This window comes from Adiantum capillus-veneris, chromosome 11 (genome assembly GCF_014529385.1).
Source record: "Adiantum capillus-veneris isolate H3 chromosome 11, ASM1452938v2, whole genome shotgun sequence".
In the NCBI taxonomy this organism is placed as follows: Eukaryota; Viridiplantae; Streptophyta; class Polypodiopsida; order Polypodiales; family Pteridaceae; genus Adiantum; species Adiantum capillus-veneris.
Window position 1 is genome coordinate 111400972 of NC_140941.1, and position 22039 is coordinate 111423010.

At 44.5% G+C, this 22039-nt stretch overlaps 1 protein-coding gene across 2 annotated transcripts in view; it reads left to right on the top strand.

Annotated features, from left to right (window-relative positions):
• Window positions 1–1387: 1387 nt before the first annotated feature.
• The window catches only part of LOC147447827 (protein LOL2-like), a 54129-nt gene continuing 33477 nt past the window's right edge, over window positions 1388–22039 (top strand). Inside the window, exons 1-3 of one of the 2 annotated variants that reach the window (XM_086523547.1) lie at window positions 1388–1634; window positions 1866–2031; window positions 2547–2660. In XM_086523547.1, coding sequence (XP_086379673.1) covers window positions 1971–2031; window positions 2547–2660 — 175 coding nt within the window. In that variant the 5' untranslated portion in view covers window positions 1388–1634; window positions 1866–1970. The remainder of the gene's footprint in view (window positions 1635–1865; window positions 2032–2546; window positions 2661–22039) is intronic. The other variant, XM_086523546.1, reaches the window with a different exon arrangement.

Sequence of the window (22039 nt, forward strand, 5' to 3'; positions counted from 1 at the left end):
ATTGTGGAAGATCATAGCCCTGTTGATTGTTGCCACATATGTTCTAGGTTTTCTCTCCTTTCAAGAGGTATAGATCTTTTGATGTTGACTTGTTTTGCGGCGGAGATGCAGTCCTCTATTGGAGTGCACCTCTTTTGGCCTTGGAGATTTGGAGTTTGCTTCTAGAGATTCTTCGGTAGAGTTTTCGAGTGCTTGTGCGTAAGTTGGGTGGTTTGTTTTCGCTGCAACTCTCCTCAATCATCCTTTACACCCGTGTCTCTACATTGCAATGTATCCCTTGTTATCCCTCTATATGAATGGTGCTTTTCCCATATTGTTTTGTAATCATGCCATAATGTAGGGGTTTTTCAAATACTAGCTTTGCTATTTATAATGTCCATGGGCTCATCGGTATGCCTTTCGGCTTTTTGTAATTGCTTTGTGGAATACAAAGCAAGTGTGTGTGTGTGTGTGTGAGAGAGAGAGAGAGAGAGAGAGACATCAATGTGCCCACCTGAACTTAGGCTGAGTTCACAGTGCGGGGGTGGATGAAAAGCGGAGTACTATCACTTCCAGGCGGAACACAAGTGCACTCATCTCTTCCGCCTCCCTAGTATTCATACAAGGTGATAGCTGCATATGCTCCCTTTGCTTGCATGGCAATGCTCGATAGGTTGGAGGAAAAAGGTGTTAGGGTGGAAGTCCTGACGGGTGGGGTGGGGGTGGAAGAGAAAAAGCTTTTCTCTTCCTTGATATGGTTGCCTTGTCATCAACTTCCATTGCCTTCTGTGAATAGGACAGGGAGAGAGAGAGAGAGAGTTCCTGATTGGCTCGCAGATTTTGCTCAACTCTTCCGTCGCCCGATGTGAACCCAACCTTAAAAGGCATAGGTCTACTAATAAAGCTTGAGAGACACAATCTGCCAACGAGGAACACAATACACAAAAGACGGACACGGATCTAGATTTGTCTTGAAAGTGATTGGGCATTGAACTTAAACTCAATTTACATTTTGTATATATTTTTGAACTCAAACATTCAACTGCTAGGTCCTTAAAGACCTCTTGGACTTAGAGGCCTCCCCCATAGGCCCTCTAAAGGCATCGGAGGAGGGCCCTCCAAAATGCTTCTGCAGAGCCCTAGAGCTGCAAGCGTGTACATGTGAAACCGGCACTTTAATGCAGCTTTTTCGTTGGGGGGTGCTTCAACCACCCCCCACATAGCGGAAATGCCATTTTTACCTACTCCTACCAGTGCCACAACCTTTTAAGGGGGGAGGGCTCTTAATCTTTTGCACGCGTGTGTGTGTGTGAGAGAGAGAGAGAGAGAGATGCGAATGTATGCAACTTTGCGTTTAAAGGGATTGCCAAAAAATGGAAATGGTCTTCTAGACAAATTGGGCGTGCGGATGGAGGAATTGTCAAGTGATAGAAGTAACTTTTATTAAAAGAGCAGATAGATAGATAGAGAGGGAGGTAGAAGGGCGGAGGATTGCCGGCAGGCTCTTCACCTGCAGAGGCTGCAGGTCTCCATTCTTTCCTTGCAATCTGCTCTTGTCCTGGGCGTTTCAGGGTTGCGTAAGTTTCCGTGTTCCACTCGCTTCGCAACGCGTCACCCAGACAAGGTTTTTCCAGGGTTTTATCTTCGATCTACAGGTTTGTTCTGTCCTTTTAGGGTTTTCTTGCGTTTCATTCATTCCACGTAAATACGCTTAGACAACTCACGCCTTCACGAGACACGCACAAACAATAAATTGGAGAATAGAAACATCCGAGCACAGAAGGTCTGATCAACCCATTCTCCAAAGACTGACCTCTATACATCCACACGGGCTGCTCTTGCATTTTTCATTAAATTTAAACTTTTTTATTTCTCTTTGGTTAAAGATTTGCCTCGCCCCAGGGCCATGGCATTATCCAGGTGACATTTGCCACAGTGACGACATAGGTTGATTGACGAGTTTACAAGCGCCTAGAGAGACATATTGTGCCATGCCTGTTCCTTTGGTGCCCTATCCCCCTCAACCGCAAATGGCAGCTGCTCCCCCATCTGGTTAGTTGAGTTTTTGGTGAATTGGCCCATTTGGTGTTTCAGTTTTCATACTGTTAGAGGGATTTATGGAACATTTGAATCCCTGAATCTGTTATAAATATTGGTGGCCATATTTGTTAGAATTTATATATAATGCACTGAGTAATTTTAATGGGAAATTTGTTATGTGATCCCAGTGAGTTACTTGGCACTATTAAGAGCTAGTATGTACATGTGGCACCTTAGGTTACTCAAATTTTGGAAAGGTGACGAGAACCACTCGTGCTTTTGAGAATTACTCTTTGAATAACTTAGCCAGCATGCGTGAGATGTTCTTCATAATGCCAGCTCTCAAGATTTCATTCTGTACGTTTGGGGAGAATTTGTAGTTCAATATTTCTAATGAAAAAATCGGATGTTTATGTTTTTTAGTACCATAATTTCAATAGTTATGTCATGCTTTCTAGCGATGCAGGGAGGGAGATATTGCGTGATTCAAAGCATGTTTCTCACAAGGAACTTGGTCTAATGTGCAGGATCCCAGGGACAACTTGTTTGTAGTGGTTGTAGGACTCTCCTTGTCTATCCTCAAGGAGCTGCCAATGTGCGATGTGCACTTTGCAGCACAGTTACAGCAGTTCCTCCTCCAGGTAAGCATGTTTGTGTCTCACATCCAATTAACTAAAAAATGAAATATGTTTCCAACTATCTAAAAATTGCACGCCCGTATAAATTTTTTTTAGTTGTTTTTGCTTCAGATTGTTTTCTCTTTTGAGAACCTAATACTTGTCTAATTAAAATAACTTGGAACTTAACATTTTAAAGTGAGGCTCTAAGTAGAGTTGAATCATAGCAAGAGGTCACCTATGAAACCAAGCAATGAGGAGGGTCCCCTCTTTCACAAATGTTTGACACAACAATGTCGAAGTTGATATTTGATTTGCAATGCAATGCTTATGACTTGTGTTTCAATTTTCCTTCTCGCATGCAATGTGGTAGAGCCATGAGCTCAAGTATGACACATTGATTTTTACAACCAAAGGTAGTGGCTTGCCAGTTACGATGGTATATGAGCTTCAATCGATTCTTCTTCTATGAAGAATCCGGTCTGACTTTTTGCAGTATACGCCATGGATTCTAACAATTCAGTTGACCACCATGTTTACGCATTCCATCTCAAATGAGAAGCTGCCTTTCTAGGAAAGCCATTTTAAAATGTTGGATAAAGGCCAACGTCTTATTCATACCTTTGAATTCCGAAAAAATATCAAAGTTAATACTTTGGCTGCCATCGTTGATTCTTTCTTAGGCTTGCAAGCTCTAGATCATAACACATTGTCGATCAAAGAGCGTAGCTCGTTTTTGTCCAAAAATCAAACCAAAAGACGGAGGTTTGTCATCTCCTCATCTTTCTCATCCTCATCATCCTCAGGATAATCATAGAGCCGTTTTTGTCTATGAGAATTGTCTCTATGGTGCCTTCTCTTCACATGTTGCTTTTCTATTGTCGAAGTGAATGGCACGTCAACTGGGTTTTCTGTGAGCATCATGTGCTTGACCTCTAGTGCCCTTTTCCACTAGATCAGGGAAAGTAGGCTGCTTGGAAAAGACCTCGACTTGTGTTGTTTGTGAGTAGATAAGTGTCCCACACTTGCCAAATGGTGGCTCACTTGGCGACTGTAACAAACTGCTGACGAGCCAAAGCCTTGAAGAAGGGGAACAACTTACACATGTCGGCCGAGGGGCCTAAACCCTAAGAAGAACAAGTAACAGAAGAAGAAGTCCTACCAACTTATGGGGACCCCATTCGATGGGGTCCCAAGTGACAAAGGATTAAAATAAAGCAGGGCAACTGATGATGTGGCAGATTTTCGAAAATTAGGCTAGTTGATGGACGTGGCATGTTGTACGGATTTCTGCGTTTTGCGCTGGTTGATGACGTGGCAGACTGTACGGATTTTCGTAAATTGCACTGGCAGCTTTTGGCATTGCTTTTGGGACAAGAAGCTTTTGAGTTTTGAAGACTTTTTATTGTAATTGCTTTTTAGGCCAAGGGCTTTTAAATATGAGATTAGGGCTTATTCTCTGGCATGCTTCTTGGAGAAGGTACAGAGTTTGGAGTACCTGCTTGTATCGCGCTGATGCAATATAAAGAAATATCGAAAGGGGCGCCAAGGTTTGGGGCCAATACTCTCTGGGATGGAATTCCGCCACTCCATGTCGCGTGTCGTCTCTCTCTCTCTCTCTCTCTCAGTTCAACTGTTATTGAAGTGCTAAAAGTCTGTTCAATTTGTTCTTTTCTATTGGCACGTGGTTCCCGTCTTGTGACTGTGGTATCAGAGCATCAGGCGTGTGCTTTTCTGAAAGCATACGGGTCCCACAAAAGAGCAGACAGAGCAAACCACAGACTTCTCGAATTTATTCGAGGTATCTTCGCGTTCCAATCCGGACTTATTAGCCACTCCCACCCTTACTTCATCGTGCATCGGGCGCGCTCGAGTCTTCACCGCTCATGTCTTACTGGGCATAAGCCATTAAGATCACTTGCAAGAGAAGGATCCAAGATTTGTTTTGAGCTGCTGTTTTTCTCAGAGACAGTACCATGCATATGTCTATAGCTACCAAGCCGCACACTTTCAAGGACTTTGGCAAGCTTTCAAGAAAAAAAATAAAAAATTTGCCCGAAGTTATATGGTTTCTGACATCTTCCTTCGAAGTGCAACTTCTGGCAGAGTGGGGTATCTTGAAATGCTTGCCATGGAAACCCTAGCAGATTATAACTTGAAATTTCTCGACATCTCTCAGTACATGTCTCTTCACGAGCAGATAACCTTGGAGGTCCAGTGCGATTGCTATCTTGGGACTACCATCACCGCCAAAGAAACATTGTTTGTCCAAGAGTTGATGGACTATGCTGTGGTCGGCTACGACCTTATGGAATGAACCTAACTTTAATTTTTGGTGCAGGTTCCAGTAAGGAAAGTCAGTCGACTTTTCGAGCTCGATTGATGTAGAGATTGCTTTTTAAGTTTGAAGTATGTTTGAGAACTTGTTTGGTGATCCTGTTTGGAATTTGTTTGAAATGGATGGTATCTGTTTTGAACGTGTCTTGGTGCCGATTTTAATACTGGTTTCATTGATTGGTGATTTTACTCCCGAGTGGAGGGTGAGAAATTATGTTTGAGAATGCTTTCCTTCAAGGGTGATTCTGGGCTTATCCTTGATTTATCTAGGTATATGCTTGTTCATACTCATGGCCTGGACCCTTGTGGTTATTTGCGGGGGGAGTATTGAATGATTGAAAAGTGTTGTTTTTACTCATGGCTTGGACCCTTGTGGTTATTTATGGGGGGAGTATTGTTGTTGTTACTTATGGCCCGGACCTGTGTGGTTATTTACGGGGGGAGTATTAAGAAGTCAGAGTAGTGGCTACTCTCAGCACCTCCAAACGCTGCAGGCTACGGTCTGGGGGGCGTTTGGTTGTAAAAGGCCTCTATATCTCATGGCTTGGACCTTTTTAGGTTATGTGCGGGAGGAGTGATGAGGGAGTCGTTGAACAGCTCATGGCGCGGACCTGGATGGTTATTTGCGGGGGGAGTGTTCATCGGTGGCTTTATGTTTCTATGTCTTGTAACATGCATATGTGAGCATTTGTGTTGCATTGTGATGTGCCAACCAGTGAATATTCCTAATTGGATGAGATTGCCTGGGTATGTAATTTTAGTGCATCAAGACACCCGTGGAAGATCAATACGGTTTGGGTGTAATGGCTAATTTTACTACGCTAGAATATGAAGAGTTCCGATCTGGACGAAAGGACAAGCTAACTCCCTGATCAAAAGAGCCGAAAGGAGAAGCTAAACCCTTAACAAAAAGAGCAAACTGATTGTCCCTGGGAATGACCCTGGGAAATTTTTGAGCTAACATGAGCTGTTTTGCAGATATGCTGTAATCGCAGACGATTACTCTCTTTCAAGAAGGGGAGATGTAACAAACTGTTGCCGTGTCAAAGCCTTGAAGAAGGGGGACAACTTGCAGATGTCGGCCGAGGAGCCTAAACCCTAAGAAGAACAAGTAACAGAAGAAGAAGTATTACCAACTTATGGGGACCCCGTTCGATGGGGCCCCAAGTGACATAAAGGATTAAAATAAAGCAAGATTCGAAGTTGATGACGATTGCCGAAAATCAGGCTGGCTGATGGACGTGGCATGCTGTATGGATTTCTGTGTTTTGCACTTGTTGATGACGTGGAAGGCTGTACGGATTTCCGTAAATTGCGCTGGCAGCTTTTGGCATTGCTTTTGGCATTGCTTTTGGGACAAGAAGCTTTTGAGTTTTGAAGGCTTTTCATTGTAATTGCTTTTTAGGCCAAGGGCCTTTAAATATGAGCTTAGGGCTCATTCTCTGGCATGTATCCTGGAGAAGGTGCAGAGTCTGGAGTACCGGCTTGTACTGTGTTGATGCAATATAAAGAAATACCGGAAGGGGCGCCAAGGTTTGGGGCCAATACTCTTTGGGGTGGAATTCCGCCACTCCTTGTCACGTGTCGTCTCTCTCTCAGTTCAATTGTTATTGAAGTGCTAAAAGTTTGTTCAGTCTGTTCTTTTCTATTGGCATGTGCTGCCGGTCTTGTGACAGCGGCGGTTTGCGCTCATCTTTCTCTGAATCTCCTTTGAAGTGAAAAGAGAATCTCCTCACCAGGGTCAAGTGTTGGGTGGGGTTCCGTTGTCGGAGCATGCCACAAAGTGATGATGTGGCATGCCTAATTGTAAGAGAAATGGCCGAGTGGACAAGAAAGACTGCACCGACCAACTTAAAGAACTTATGAAGTGACCAACTTAAAGAACTTATGAGAACATGCAAAGGGGCCTAACCCTAAAAATCCCAAAGCTTGAACTCTGAGGAGGATTTTTGTAAAATGCGTTGACATGCAAACGTCGTAGTTCGTACGATGATGATATGGTAGGACAATACAGAATTTTCGTGTTTTGTGTTGTCGAGAGCATATGCTTTTAAAGTGATTGCTTTTGTGGCTCTACTATTAGGCAACCCTTGTATTGTTTATAAAGAACCTCACTCTGCAGGGCATCTGGACGTAGAGTTTGAGAGCAGAGGACCCTCGGGAGTTGTACTTTGCTGTGAGCAATAACAATTAAATATCAAAAGGGACGCAAGTCTTTGGGGCCAGTGCTTTTGGGTGCCGAACTCTGTTGTGCCGTGTCGACTCTCTCTCTCTCTCTCTCTAGTTAAGTTTGGTGATTTTGAAGTTTTTGTTTGTGTGTTGGTATTGATTTCTTGCTTGCTGTAACGGACTTGGACACTCCAAGTCAAGAATCGATCGCGACAGCACCAAATAACCACTTCAAAACAGTTCACAGTTCACAATAGATTTGCACTGGCCTGGCGGAGTTCCGTGCCTACAGATATTGGCCCCAAAGACTAGCGGCCCTTTCGGTATTTCTTTTTGTATTAATCTGAGTTCAAAGTACAAGAGTGGTTGGGTCTCAATCTCAGACTCTGCGTCTAGATGCTCTGCAGAGTGGGAGCCCAATCCACTTATTTATTTACAAGGGATGCAAAAGCAGAGCCCCAAAAGCTTAATATCAAAAGCCTAAAATAAAGCAAAGGCTCTTTCTCTCACAAGCTCTCTTGAGCTTATCAAATTAAAGCAAAAGTTTCTTCTCTCTCCCATCCTTTGCGTAGAAAAAAAAACATTGCTTTTTCCAGCACAAGATCCGGAAATCTGTCGTAGAGTCCCGTGAAACGCGTCACAAAATCCGGGATCTGCCGTACGGTGCCACATCATCATGTCTGCGCATTTTTCGGGATCTTCCCTTGCTGCATTTAGGGTTAGGGTTAGGGTTTTTGCAGTTTAGGGTTTTTGGCAGCAAAATTAGGGTTTGCAAGTTTTAGAGTTAGGGTTTCCAGAATTAGGGTTTGCAGGTTTTTAGGGTTTTTGCAGACGGGTAGCCACGTCATCACTTGTGACATACCTCCCTCTTGAAAGCATTGTAATCGTCCTCGATTACGCCTGCAAAATAGACAGAGGCCATAAACCGTCTTAGAAGACATTGATTGTTAGTACCTACGCACTAGGAACACACATCTAGCACATGTACCAAATTACCAATCGACAGTCACATCACACGACATCACAGGACATCACTCGACATCACAGGACATCACATGACATTCAACATTCATTTGGATCTTAGACCATGATTTATCGGCAATGTAGCTAGCAATCGCATCTAGATCCAGTCACCTCATCATGTCCGATTGACTAACCCCTATTGCAACCATGTCTATTCGAGATCAATTAGACCAAAATGCTGCATTCATTTCGTCTATCAGTTCTTCCACTTAAAAAGAAGTCAAGAACAAATCAGTATCATATTCAGGAATTCCACTTCATAAAGCCATACAGCAGAATACTGTCAGCTCTCAGTATCCTTGAAGCTCAAAGAGATATCAGTGACTCAAGTATCAAAATCGAGGCATCTGTTGACAAAGGAGCGGAGTAATTCCCCTCTTGTGAATCCCACTGCACCAGATCTCCGACCAAGCTGAATTCTGGGTTCCATTTGGAGTAGACTATGCTAAACCAAAAGCCTCGAGGTAAAGTTTCATAATCTGAGGAGTATCTGCTAGGTCCTCCTCCTCCATCCACTTCGCATCCAATGTAGGATAGTTCTGGAACTTAACCAAGAATCGCCTTCGGACTTTACCTTTATTCTTCGTATCCTTATGTGCCAAAATCTGTTCAGGAACAACGATCTCCTCGTTTTCTTCCACTACGGGTTGCTCATCAGGCTCCCCATCAATAGGCACAGCACCTTTGAAAGGTTTCAAGAGACTCACATGAAATGCGTTGTGAATCCTCCAACTGTAAGGCTGTTTCAGTCGGAAGGAGACATCATTTATCTTTTCAGAGATTTGGAAAGGTCCGTAGTATCGCATACTAAGCTTTGGAAAAAGCCTCTCCTTTCCCTTTCTTTCTCAGGCGTGCATTTCAAAACGTAAGAGCATCCAATCATCCTCCTTCAATTTCAAATTGCGACGATGGCGATCCGCTACCTTTTTCTGTCGTTCTTGAGATTTCTGCAAAGCCTCGCGGACCTTGGCAAAGGCCGTGTCTAAGTCTCGCGTATACTCATCCGCTTCAAAAATCTTATCTTTCGTGCTTAGGAAGGGTGGAACCTTCGCAGCACCTTCAACAATCTGAAATGGCACCTTCCCCGCCGAAGAGTGTATTGTGTTATTGTAGGCAAATTCCACCAAAGGTAAGTACTTTTCCCATTGAGTCTTCTGGTCCGGATATAAGACTTCAATAAATCTAAAACCACTGAATTGGCAATCTCAGATTGCCTATCAGTCTGCGGGTGGAACGATGACAAGAACTGCAACCGCGTGTCAATGTTCTCCCAAATTGCCTTCCAAAACAAACTTGTAATTCTGGGGTCCTTGTCGAAGACAATCGTCTCAGGCATGCCATGTAATTTGAAGATCGGGCCACAAACAGTCTCGCTAAGTGATCCGGCTTGACTGTTTTCTTTACTGGAATGAAATGAGTCTGCTTGCTAAATTTGTCAATAACAGTCCATATACCATTGTGACCACTCTGTGCTCTTGGGAGATCAAAAATGAAATCCATTGCAATACTTGCCAAGGCGCGGGTGTGTATGGGTAAAGGCTGTAACAATCCCTCTGCTTTATGCGTGTCAAACTTGACCTTTTGGCATACCAAGCAAGTGCGCACAAATTCCTCCACATCCTTCTTGAGTCTCGGCCAAAAGAAGTATCTCTCTACCCCTTTCATGGTGGTAGCAATGCCGCGGTGACCCGTAAAAGGTGGATAGTGGCATTCAGTCATTACCTTTTCCCTCAACGGCTGTGTAACGCACAACATGGTTTTGCTCATCAAGTAGCCATCCCGAATGGAATATCCCGCTATTGTCTCCCTATCCCGATCCGTGTGAAAACGTCTGCAAAATCTGTATCTGTGGCATACTGGTCGACCATATCCTCGAAGCTCCTATAATGTATCGTGGAAATAGCCAGAACCAACGGCTTCCGAGACAAAGCATCTACCACCATATTTTTGTGTCCCTGCACATGGACAATCTGGAAGTAAAACTGTGACAAGATGTTCGCCCACCGCATCTGCTTTTTCGAGAGCTGCTAGCGCAAACTTTGATGGTCTGTAAAGACAGTAAAATCCGCTCCGAGTAGGTAATATCGCCACCGAGTAAGAGCATGGATAACCGCCAAAAGCTCTCTCATAAATCTGTGCTGTCATTTCCGGCCTTGAGAACAATCGGCTCTCGTAAGCAATGACATGGCCACTGAAATGGGTCTCTCAAGGGAAAAGTCATCGCCCTAAGAGTGTAGATAATTCTGGCATCCCGAGTCTAGAGGAAACTAGTGACAAAAGCGTCTGCCTTCGGTTTCTCGGGGCATAGTCCTGGTCATTCTTCTTGTCCACTTTTATGGTGGTTAAGGGGAGCGGCCGGGCTTGCCCCGCTCGACTCCGAAAACAAAACGAAAACAAAGATTAACCCAGACTACGACCACAAGCATCAAAATATACTTCAAATGAATTCTGTAAGTCCGGCAAAGTCAAAACTGGTCCCATAGTCAATTTCTCTTTCAATGTCTAAACGGCAGTCACCTCTGTGGGTTCCCACGAGAAAGGGACTCCTTTCTGTGGCAAGATATGCAAAGGGGAAGCAACCTCTGCAAACTTTCGAGTGAACCGCCTGTAGTACGAACACGGTCCCAAGAAGCTTCTACCTTCATGGACATTCTTCAAATCGGGTCAATCACGGATAGTCTCTATCTTGGCCGGATCCATTTGCACTCCTGCTGCGGACACAATGTGTCCCAAAAAGTGTATCTCTGGTAGGAAAAATTCACTTTTCTTTGCATTAATCACTAACTTGTGATCTCGTAATGCTTGAAAAACCTGAAGCAGATGATCTCTATGTTTTGCCTCATTCTTGGAGAAAACAATGATATCGTCAAAGAAAGTGCCAACAAATAGCCTGTACTCTCGAAAACTCCTGTCCATCATCCGGTTAAATGTCGCAGGAGCATTGGTTAAGCCAAAAGGCATCACCAAAAACTCAAATAACCCAAAAGTCGTCCGAAAAGCTGACTTGTAGACGTCTCCCGGCGCGATTCTGATTTAATGATATCCGCTCTTCAAATCAATCCTGCTAAAGCACGAGGATCCCTGTAATCTGTTGAGTATATCATCGATCCTAGGAATCGGAAATCTGTTCTTGATGGTGATTTTGTTGAGAGCTCTATAATCGATGCACATTCTTCAAGATCCGTCTTTCTTCAAAGCCGACAACACTGAAGAGCAATACGGTGGAGTACTAGGCTGGACAAGACCCTTTTCCAAGAGGTCTTTCACTTGGTTCATAATCTCTTCATTCTGTGCTCTGCTCACACGGTAAGGTGGCCGGTTCGGTGGTGTGCTTCCAGGTATCAGATCAATGGTATGATCTTTAGGACGAGAAGGTGGTGACTCGCCTGGTAGGCCCTCTGAGAAGCAATCGACGTGAGAGTGGAGAAAATCTTGGCGTTCTTTATCAAGTTTAGACATATTTGTCCTATCCTTATCACTCAAATTCTTCCATAAAGATCGAGTGAACAAACAGACTGGATTTCATTAATTTAGAAATGGCCGAAGCTGATACAATAGGGACAGACTCGCCCTTCAGTTTAATGTCAAGTACAATGGTTCTGCCCTTCTCTGTAGTCAATGTCGCTTTCATTGCTCGATAATCGACCACGGCGTTGTTCTTGTGGTACTAGGGAATTCCCAAGAGAACATCACAACCTTCCAAAGGCATTATGTAAAAGTCCTCATGCCCCAAATACCCCTGACAATGCAACCGAAGTTTGCCAATGACAGGTGTAATGGCTACGTCCCTGTCGGGTGCCGCTAGAACAGCCTCCGTAAGTGGTCCCATCCGATTGGGAGTGATCTCGAGCCGCGCCGCCAATTCTGGTGAAATTAAGTTGGCCTTGGCTCCTCCATTAAAGAAGATAAGGGCCTCTTGGTCTTTTACTTTGCCCCAAGCTCGACAAAGTTTTGTACCCTCGTCCATGGTGTTGGGATCGGTACCCACACAATTTGGAACTAGTCCTGTTTTCATCTTGCCTTTTCTTCCACGTTCCTTAACTGCTCTCGAACTCTCAGGCCTTTCGTTGTCCTTGTCATTCTGTTCTTTCTGTGCCTTTTTAGGACACTTCGCGGAGATATGTCCATGTTCCCCGCATCCAAAGCACTTCCCCTCCCTGATGAAGCAAGCTCTCTCCTGAGGAGTAACCTTGGGTCGTGCATCCTTCTTTTCTGGGTTACTCTTTCTCTTTCTACTTTCATTCGTTGAAGTCTGTTCGGCTCGTTGTGTCATGACCTCATCGGTGGGGTAGGTCAGACTGCCAAAGTGAATTGCAAAACCCCGTTTGGCATGACTCATCAACTCCTGAATAGAAGATGAGTTTCTTTTCCAAGCAGTGATCTCGGATCTCTATAGGTAGACCCAAGGTAAACCGCTCAATCTGTTCTCTGAACGAGATCTTCTTGAATGAAGAGGCGGGTAGAAAAGAGCTCCAGAGTCTCTCGCAATAAGCATCCACTGTATCTCTCTTGGTCATCCGAAGATGGTTCCAAGCATCTCGTATATCGCGTTCATACTCGAGTTAGCCAAGAAGAAATAAAAAGTTTCTTAAATTTCAGCCATTTAATTGGTGCAGTCTTGTTTAAAAGAAGCGTGGACCACCAAGTTCGAGCATTCCCCGTATAATAAGAGGCAGCTCTCCGAATCTTGGAGTGCTCTGAGTAGCGTCCTCCCGCGAAAGCGATGTCAAACTTCTGTATAAAAGACAAAGCCTTAGAAGCATCTTTATATCTTGAAAAAGTGTCAAATTTAATTGACTGTCCACCTTCCTTAAACTCTCGGACTTTCTTGCTTTTGTCTTCCAGAAAGTCATACTGGTTGGCTTTATAAAAATTCTTCTTGTTTGCATAAAAGTTGCCGTCATCAGAGTCTGAACTGTCTGTAGACGAGTCCTCTGTAGAGCTGTCACTCACTGGGCGAGATTTAGACTTCTTTGCCTTTTTCTTGCCCTTTCCGAACCGTTGTTTCTTGCTTCGCTTTTTACCTTTTCTGTCTTCTTCGCTCGAGTCAGAAAAGCTAGAAGAACTGTCAGAAGAAGAAGAAGAAGAAGAACTGGGTACTCCTTCAAATCGAACACGCTTCTTCTGTTTCTTTGCCTTATCAAATGTCGACTGACAGCCCAAATATCCCGCGAAGTAAGTGCCTTTCTTCTGCTTTTTGCCGTGCTTTTTAGCTTTGTTCTGCGCGTCAAAAAGCTGAGCAATCTGTGCATCAACCACCTCTTCTAATTGCTTCTCTGAATATTTCTTGTGAGCAGGTTTCGAGGGTGGTGTTGTGGTTTTCTGCCACTACTCGTGCACTTCCTGAAAAGAAGTCTCGCTCATATATTTTGCAAATTTTGGGTCCTTCGCAAAATTGAGCATCATCTTTGTTGCATCGCCGATCAATTGACGACGCTTCATCTCTCGTCGTTCCACCTGAGTAGGGCGAGGCGGGCCATACTCTTTGCTGGAATCTTCGTTGTGATCCCTTCCCGCATCTCAGGATGCAGAGGGAGTCGACTGATCCTTGCGCAAAGCCATAGGTGCCGTCGAAAAAAAATTTGGGATCGGATTTCCTGTAGAAGAGAAATCGGCCGTGCTTTGATACCACTGTAACAGACTTGGACACTCCAACTCAAGAATCGACCGCGACAACACCAAATAACCACTTCAAAACAGTTCACAGTTCACAATAGATTTGCATTGACCCAACGGAGTTCCATGCCTAGAGATATTCGCCCCAAAGATTGGCGCCCCTTTCGATATTTCTTTTTGTATTAATCTGAGTTCAAAGTACAAGAGTGGTTGGGTCTCACTCCCAGACTCTGCGTCCAGATCCTCTGCAGAGTGGGAGCCCAATCCACTTATTTATTTACAAGGGATGCCAGAAGCAGAGCCCGAAAAGCTTAAAATCAAAAGCCTAAAATAAAGCAAAGGCTCTTTCTCTCACAATCTCTCTTGAGCTTATCAAATTAAAGCAAAAGTTTCTTCTCTCTCCCGTCCTTTGCGTAGATTTTTTTTGTGCTTTTTCCAGTGCAAAATCCGAAAATCGGCCGTACAGTCCCGTGAAATGCGCCTCAAAATCCGGGATTGGCCGTACGATGCCACGTCATCATATCTGCACATTTTTCGGGATCTTCCCATGCTGCCTTTAGGGTTAGGGTTTCTGCAGTTTATGTTTTCTGGCAGCAAAATTAGGGTTTGCAAGTTTTAGGGTTTAGGGTTTGCAGGTTTTTAGAGTTTCTGCAGACGGGTAGCCATGTCATCACTTTGTGACATACCCCCCTCTTGAAAGCATTGTAATCGCCCTCGATTACGCCTGCAAAACAGACAGAGGCCATAAACCGTCTTAGCAGACACTGACTGTTAGTACCTACGCACTAGGAACACACATCTAGCATATGTACCAATCGACATTCACATCACACGACGTCACAGGACATCACAGGACATCACAGGACATCACATGACATTCAACATTCATTCGGATCTTAGACCATGATTTATCGGCAATGTAGCTAGCAATCGCATCTAGATCCAGTCGGGACCTCATTGATGTCCGATTGACTAACCCCTATTGCAACCATGTCTATTCGAGATCAATTAGACCAAAATGTTGCAGTCATTTCGTCTATCAGTTTCTGCACTTAAAAAGAAGTCAAGAACAAATCAGTATCATATTCAGGAATTCCATTTCATGTAGTCATACAGCAGAATACTGTCAGCTCTCAGTATCCTTGAAGCTCAAAGAGACATCAGTGACTCAAGTATCAAAATCGAGGCATCTGTTGACAAAGGAGCGGAGTAACTCCCCTCTCGTGCATCCCACTGCACCAGATCTCCGGCCAAGCTGAATTCTGGGTTCCATTTGGAGTAGACTATGCTAAACCAAAAGCCTCGAGGTAAAGTTTCACAATCTGAGGAGTATCTGCTAGGTCCTCCTCCTCCTCCATCCACTTCGCATCCAATGCAGGATAGTTCTTGAACTTAACCAAGAACCTACCAGATACCCTGAAAATGCACCAGATCACGTGTATAGTGATTCCATGACTTCCCCGAAGCTCCTGGGGGCATTAGGGATCAAGTAGGGTCGAAACTCTAAACCTGCAAAAATACACAGCAGGCTGTAATTCACTGTTTGGGCTCCGTTTTGCATGGCAGTCGCATCCGTAGCAAGCCCTCGAGCTCCGAAACCTGTAGGGCTACTTGCCCTTTGAATCGGACGAGATTTCTCGCATGAGATCTCTCCAAATTCACCTATACTTGCGGGGGATTAGCAATTAGCTAATCTAGTACCTAGACAAGAGGCTTCCTTCAAAGGGGGAGAGAGGATTGCGCTACATAAGACAAGGGAGAAGGCAAGCTTTCCATTAAAGCTGTGATCATCTGCACCCACAACTCACACACAGTAGTTCACTTGTGAAGTCAAATCAGCCCCTCTCAATTTGGGCGCCCCCTCTTCATGCAGGTCTGGCAAAATTAGCTTGGAGGCGCTAAGTGTCCACCTTGCCTCTTTTGAGTTAAATTCCTTGTAGTCACCGACTTATAAAGTGTAGCGAGGGGCCTAAATGACTTTGAACTGAGCCTAGACACCCTTTTACTAGTCGGATTCCAGTGCTGACTATCTCGTAGCGACCTTCCCTTCCCGTTTGCTGGTGAAACTCTCGGTCGTCGGCAGTTTCACACTGGCCACACAATGTCCTGCCATTTGTGACTTCACAAAGAGGGTCCCAAAAATTAAAGAAAAATCAAGGGAAAGAAACCAATAACTAAGGTTAGTGGTTGCCACAACCTCGTGACATACCCCCCTCTTGAAATCGCAAACATCCTCGATTGCATGCCAAATTTACATGCCATAGAGGATTCAATGTGATTAGCATCCTTCTATCATCACATGTATCTACATGAAAGGTCATGAAACATAGATACAAATTGATGACATGGCACGTGCAACCCGGACACAACAGACTGATGACGTGGTTGACTGTAGGGACGTTCAACAAACGCGCTAATTGATGGATGTGGCTGACTGTACGGACGCCCGGAAAACGCGTTGACTGGCTGACGTGGCAGCGTACAGGATTTCCGCGTTTCACATTGGTTGTTGACTTGGCATTGTACAGATTTTCGCAATTAGCGTTGTGCTTTTTTACTCGCAGATTTTAGCCAAGATGCTTTTGGGGCCTAATTGCTTTTGATTTACTGCTTTTGGGGGCTTTGCTTTTGGCATCCCTTTGTAATGTTTATAAGTGACCCAAGGGGCTCACTTCTAAGAGCATCTGGATGCAGAGTCTGAGAGCGAGCACCCGCGGGAGTTGTACTTTGCTCAAAGATTATTATAAAAAGAAATACCGAAAGGGGCGCCAGTCTTTGGGGCCAATACCTCTGGGCACGGAACTCCGCTGAGCCGTCTCTCTCTCTCCCCCCCCCCCCCCCCTATTAAAGTTTAGTGATTATGAAGTTTCTGTTTGTGTGTTGCTATTGATTTCTTGCTTGGAGTGTCCAAGCTGATTACAAGAAATACCGAAAGGGGCGCCAGATAAAAAGAAATACCGAAAGGGGCGCCAGTCTTTGGGGCCAATACCTCTGGGCACGGAACTCCGCTGAGCCGTCTCTCTCTCTCCCCCCCCCCCCCCCCTATTAAAGTTTAGTGATTATGAAGTTTCTGTTTGTGTGTTGCTATTGATTTCTTGCTTGGAGTGTCCAAGCTGATTACAGTGGCATTAGAGCTCAGAAAGATTCTGCTTCTACAAAGGATGCGATCCTTTTCGTAGCACACGCAGGTTTTTGTGAAAGAGTCTTCGTGTTCCAACCTCAGACTTATTAGCCACTCCCACCCTTCATACAACGCGCATCGGGCGCGCTCTCATCTTCGTCGCTCTGTCTTACAGGGCATAAAGCCATAAAGAATCCTAGATTTCACATGGGTTTTTTTTCGGAGAATCTGACAAAGATAATACCTTTAAAAAGGAGGGGGGGGCAAAGAAAAGTTGGAATCCGGCACGGGAACGGAAGAAAAGAATGAAGATTTGGACAGATTCTTGGTGGAAAATTTTGCCAAAACGGAGTACAAACGTCAACTGCAGGTTGACACATCTGTGAAAAGATTGATCAAGTACTCCATAGACCAGAGACTTGCGAAACACTTGAAGAATTACTTGATCGATAAGATTTACTCGAGATGGCGTGTGGCCATTGCTTCTCCTCTCAGGTCGGGAGGAAAGCCGAAAGGACAAATGAGTGCAGAAAAGCGGAACCTGTACTCGCAGAAAGGAGATGAACAAAAACTCTTGAAAAGAAGTTGAACCAAAGGACCACCGGAAGATAAACTTGAGAGTTACAAAGCAGCAACCGAGTGTGGAAGTAAAAAAGGAAAGATGAAAGCAAAACTGGTACCACATTGCGTGGGGATCGACCTGAATTAAATGATCGAAAGTACAAAACTTTGCCGCACATGGGGCCAAGTGAACGATCAGGAAGTCCTCATTTTCTCGATGGAGGAGCCAAGGCCAACTTCTTTTTACTTGAATTGGCGGCTTGACTTGGAATTATGCCCTACAGGCTGAGGCCATAGGCGGAGGCAGTTCTAGCGGCACTCGGACGAGATATTGCCATTACACTGATCATTGGAAAACTTCGTTGGCAATGTCAGGGGTGTCTAGGGCACGAGGACTTTTATACCATGACCTTGGAAGGGTGTGATGTTCTTCGAGGAATCCCTTGGTACCACAAGAACAATACCGTGGTTGACTATCGAGCTAAGAAAGCAACTTTGACAAATGAAGGGCAAGGAGATTGTACTTGATGAAATTCAGTTTCTTTACTCGATTTTCTTGAGAGAATTGAATGATGATTGAAGGTCGAATATATTTGACCTTGAAAAGAACGACAAGATTTTTTGCAATAGGGGTTGACTGTTTCTCTGAAGGCGTACAAAGCGAGTTGCCTCCTTTACGTTGTGAAGATCACCCGATTGATTCTTGGTAGTACACCACCGAACCGACCACCTTACAGAGGTAGCTGAGGCCAAAATAAAGAAACAATGAACCATAACAGATTTTCACATTACGAGGATCGACGATATACTCGACATACTTCATAATTCTACTTGCCGAATTGATCTGAAGAGTGATTATATTCAGATCTGTATTGCTCCTAGAGACGTCTACAAGACAGCTTTCAGGTTGACTTTTTGGATTTTCAGAGAGTATTGATCATTTGTGGGTTTTTCCAGACATTGATACTGCTTATAAATGTGAAAAAGAACGAGTTTTTTTTTGCCTGAGATACATTTCTTGGGACACATTGTCTCAGCAGAAAGGTACAAATAGATCCGGCCAAAAGAGACACTATCTGCGATTGGCCCGACTTGAAGAATGTTCATGAAGTTGGAAGCTTTTTGGGCTTGTGTTCTTACTACCAGCGGTTCATTCAGAAGTTTGTAGAGATAGCTTCTTCTTTGCACTTATTGACTCAGAAAGGAGTCCCTTTCTTGTGGGGAGCGACAGAGGTGACTACCTTTCAGACACTTAAGGAAAAATTGACTACTGCACCCGTGTTGGCTTTACCAGACCTGCAAAAGCCATTCGAAGTATATTGTGATGCTTGTGGTCGTAGTTTGGGAGCGGTCTTGATGCAAGAAGGCCATGTGATTGCTTATGATAGCAGAATGTTTTCAAGGCCAGAATTGGTAGTACAGATTTATGAGAAAGAGCTATTGGTAGTAATCCATGCTCTTACTGAGGGGCGACATTATCTACTCGAAATTGATTTCACGGTCTTTACTGATCATTAGAGTCTACGCTACTTCTTGTCACAGAAGCAGCTTTCGGAAAAGCAGATGCGGTGGGCTAACATCTTGTCACAGTTTCACTTTCAGATTGTCCATGTTCAGGGACATAAAAAACTTAGTGGCTGACGCTTTGTCTAGGAGGCCCCTCGTCTTGGCTATTTCTGCGATCCACCATAGAAGCTTCGAGGATATGGTTGACCAGTACGCCATCAATGTGGATTTTATCGATGTTTTTACTCGGATACAGAATGGAGAGATAGTGCCAGGATATTCCATACGGGAGGGCTACTTGATGAAGAAAACAATGTTGTGTGCTACACAACCGTTGAGGAAACAGGTTTTGATTGACTACCATTGTCCACCTATTACGGGTCACCGTGGCATTGATACCACCTTGAAAGGTGTGGAGCGTTATTTTGCTTTAGACCGAGACTCAAGAAGGGATGTGGACGACTTTGTTCGTAGTTGTTTCGTATGCCAGAAGGTCAAGTTTGACGGGCATAAGGCAGTAGGTGAAACCGGCCTGTTCAATCCAAAAAGGGCGGTAGACTTTACTTTAAACCTTGATTTAGCTTTCACCCATTATTAGTCGTCTATTTTACCTGTACTTTCAAGACACAACAAAGGGGAGAGGGATACAGGCTGCTAGATTGCACCTGTATGAGTAGACGGACACCAGATTGGCCCCTAATTTAGGCGCCCCTATCGGTATTTCTTTATTGTTCAAAAGAGGGAATAAACGTTGTGGTTCCCTACAAGCTGCCCCGCACAAACTCGGCTGAATTTCCACTGTTCCAGCCTGATTTCAGCAGCATAATTGTACTAGATGTCACAAAGTGATGATGTGGCGGCTGCCAGAAACCCTAAAATTCCTGCAAACCCTAATTTTTGCCAAAAACCCTAAATTCCGGAAATCGCGGAGGCGGATTATTAATTTTTTTTTTGTTGAAAATGATGAGCGACGCGAATTTTGCTTTTGCTTTTTTTTATAAAAAAAAGAGAAAAGACTCTCTAGGAGAGAGAGAACTGATGCTTTTGATTTTAAAAGCTTTTGGGGCTCTACTTTTGGGCATCCCTTGTAACCTTTAAATTAGTGGTGAGGGCCTCACTTCTCAGGGCATCTGGACGCAGAGTCTGAGAGTGAAACCCTAACCGCTCTCTTGTACTTTGATGATTGATTAATATAAAAAGAAATACCGAAAGGGGCGCTAGTCTTTGGGGCCAATATCTCTAGGCACGGAACTCCGCCGGGCCAGTGCAAATCTATTGTGATCTGTGAATTGTTTTGAAGTGGTTATTTGGTGCTGTCGCGGTTGATTCTTGACTTGGAGTGTCCAAGTCTGTTACAGTGGTATCAGAGCACGACCGATTTCTCTTCTACGGGAAATCCGATCTCCGAATTTTTTTTCCACGGCACCTATGGCTTCAGGCAATGATCAGTCGACTCCCTCTGCATCTGGAGATGCGGGCTGGGATCACAACGAAGATTCAGGCAGAGAGTATGGCCCGCCTTGGCCTACTTAGGCGGAGCGGCGAGAGATAGAGCGTCGCCAGTTGATCAGCGATGCAACAATGATGATGCTCAATTTTGCCAAGGACCCGAAGATGGCAAAATATATGAACCAGACCTCTTTGGAAGAGGTACAGATGGAGTGGCAGAGAACCACAACACCACTCCCGAAACCCGCTCTCAAGAAACCTTCTGCCTCCAAGAAATATACGGAGAAGGAACTGGAGAACGTGGTTGATGCACGGATTGCTCAGCTTTTTGACACGCAAAAGAAAGCCAAAAAGCACGGCAAAAAGCAGAAGAAAGGCACTGACTTCCCGAGATATTCAGGTCGTCGGTCGACATTTGACAAGGCAAAGAAATTGAAGAAGCGCGTCAAGTTTGAAGACCTACGGATTCGAGCGAAGAAGACAGAAAAGGTAAAAAGCGAAGCAAGAAGCAACGCTTTGGAAAGGGCAAGAGAAAGGCAAAGAAGGCTAAATCTCGCCCAGAGACTCACAGTTCTATTGAGGACTCGTCTACAGACAACTCAGGTTCCGATGACGGAAAGTTTTATGCGAACAAGAAGAATTTTTACAAAGCCAACCAGTATGACTTTCTCGAAGATAAAAGCAAGAAAGTCCGAGAGTTTAAGGAAGGTGGCCACTCGATCAAGTTTGATACTTTTCAGGATACTCAGATGCTTCGAAGGCTTTGTCTTTTATACAGCAGTTTGACATCGCTTTCGCGGGAGGACGCTATTCAGAGCACTCCAAGATTCGGAGAGCTGCCTCTTACTTTAAGGGGAATGCTCGTACTTGGTGGTCCACGCTTCTATTAAGCAAGACTGTGCCAGTTACATGGCTGAAATTCAAGAGGCTTTTTATTCTTGGTTGACTCAAGAGTTTGAGCGAGATATACGAGCTGCTTGGAACCACCTCCGGATGACCAAGAGCGATACAGTGAATTCTTATTGTGAAAGATTCTGGAGCTCTTTTCTACCCGCCTCTTCATTCAAGAAGATCTCATTCAGAGAACAGATTGAGCGGTTTACCTTGGGTCTACCTACAGAGATCCGAGATCACTGCTTGGAATAGAAGTCAGCTTCTATTCAGGAGTTGATGAGTCATGCGAAGCGGGGCTTTGCCATTCACTCTGGCAGTCTGACCTACCCCACAGATGAGGCCATGACACAACGAGCCGAACAGACTTCTGGGAATGAAAGTAGAATGAAAAAGAGCAACCCAGAGAAAAAAAAGGATGCACGACCCAAGCTTACTCCTGAGGAGAGAGCTCGCTTCATCAGAGAGGGGAAGTGCTTTGGATGCGGGGAACATGGACATATTTCCGCAAAGTGCCTTGATAAGGCACAGAAAGAACAGAATAATAAAGACGACAACAGGCCTGAGAGTTCGAGAGCAGCTGAGGAATGTGGCAGAAAAGGCAGATAGAAAAGCAGACTTGGTACCACATGGCGTGGGACCTGCACCGAATCTAATGAATGAAAGTACAAACTTTGCCGCTTTCGGGGCAAAGCGAAGGATCAGGAAGCTCTTTTGAAGGAGCCAAGGC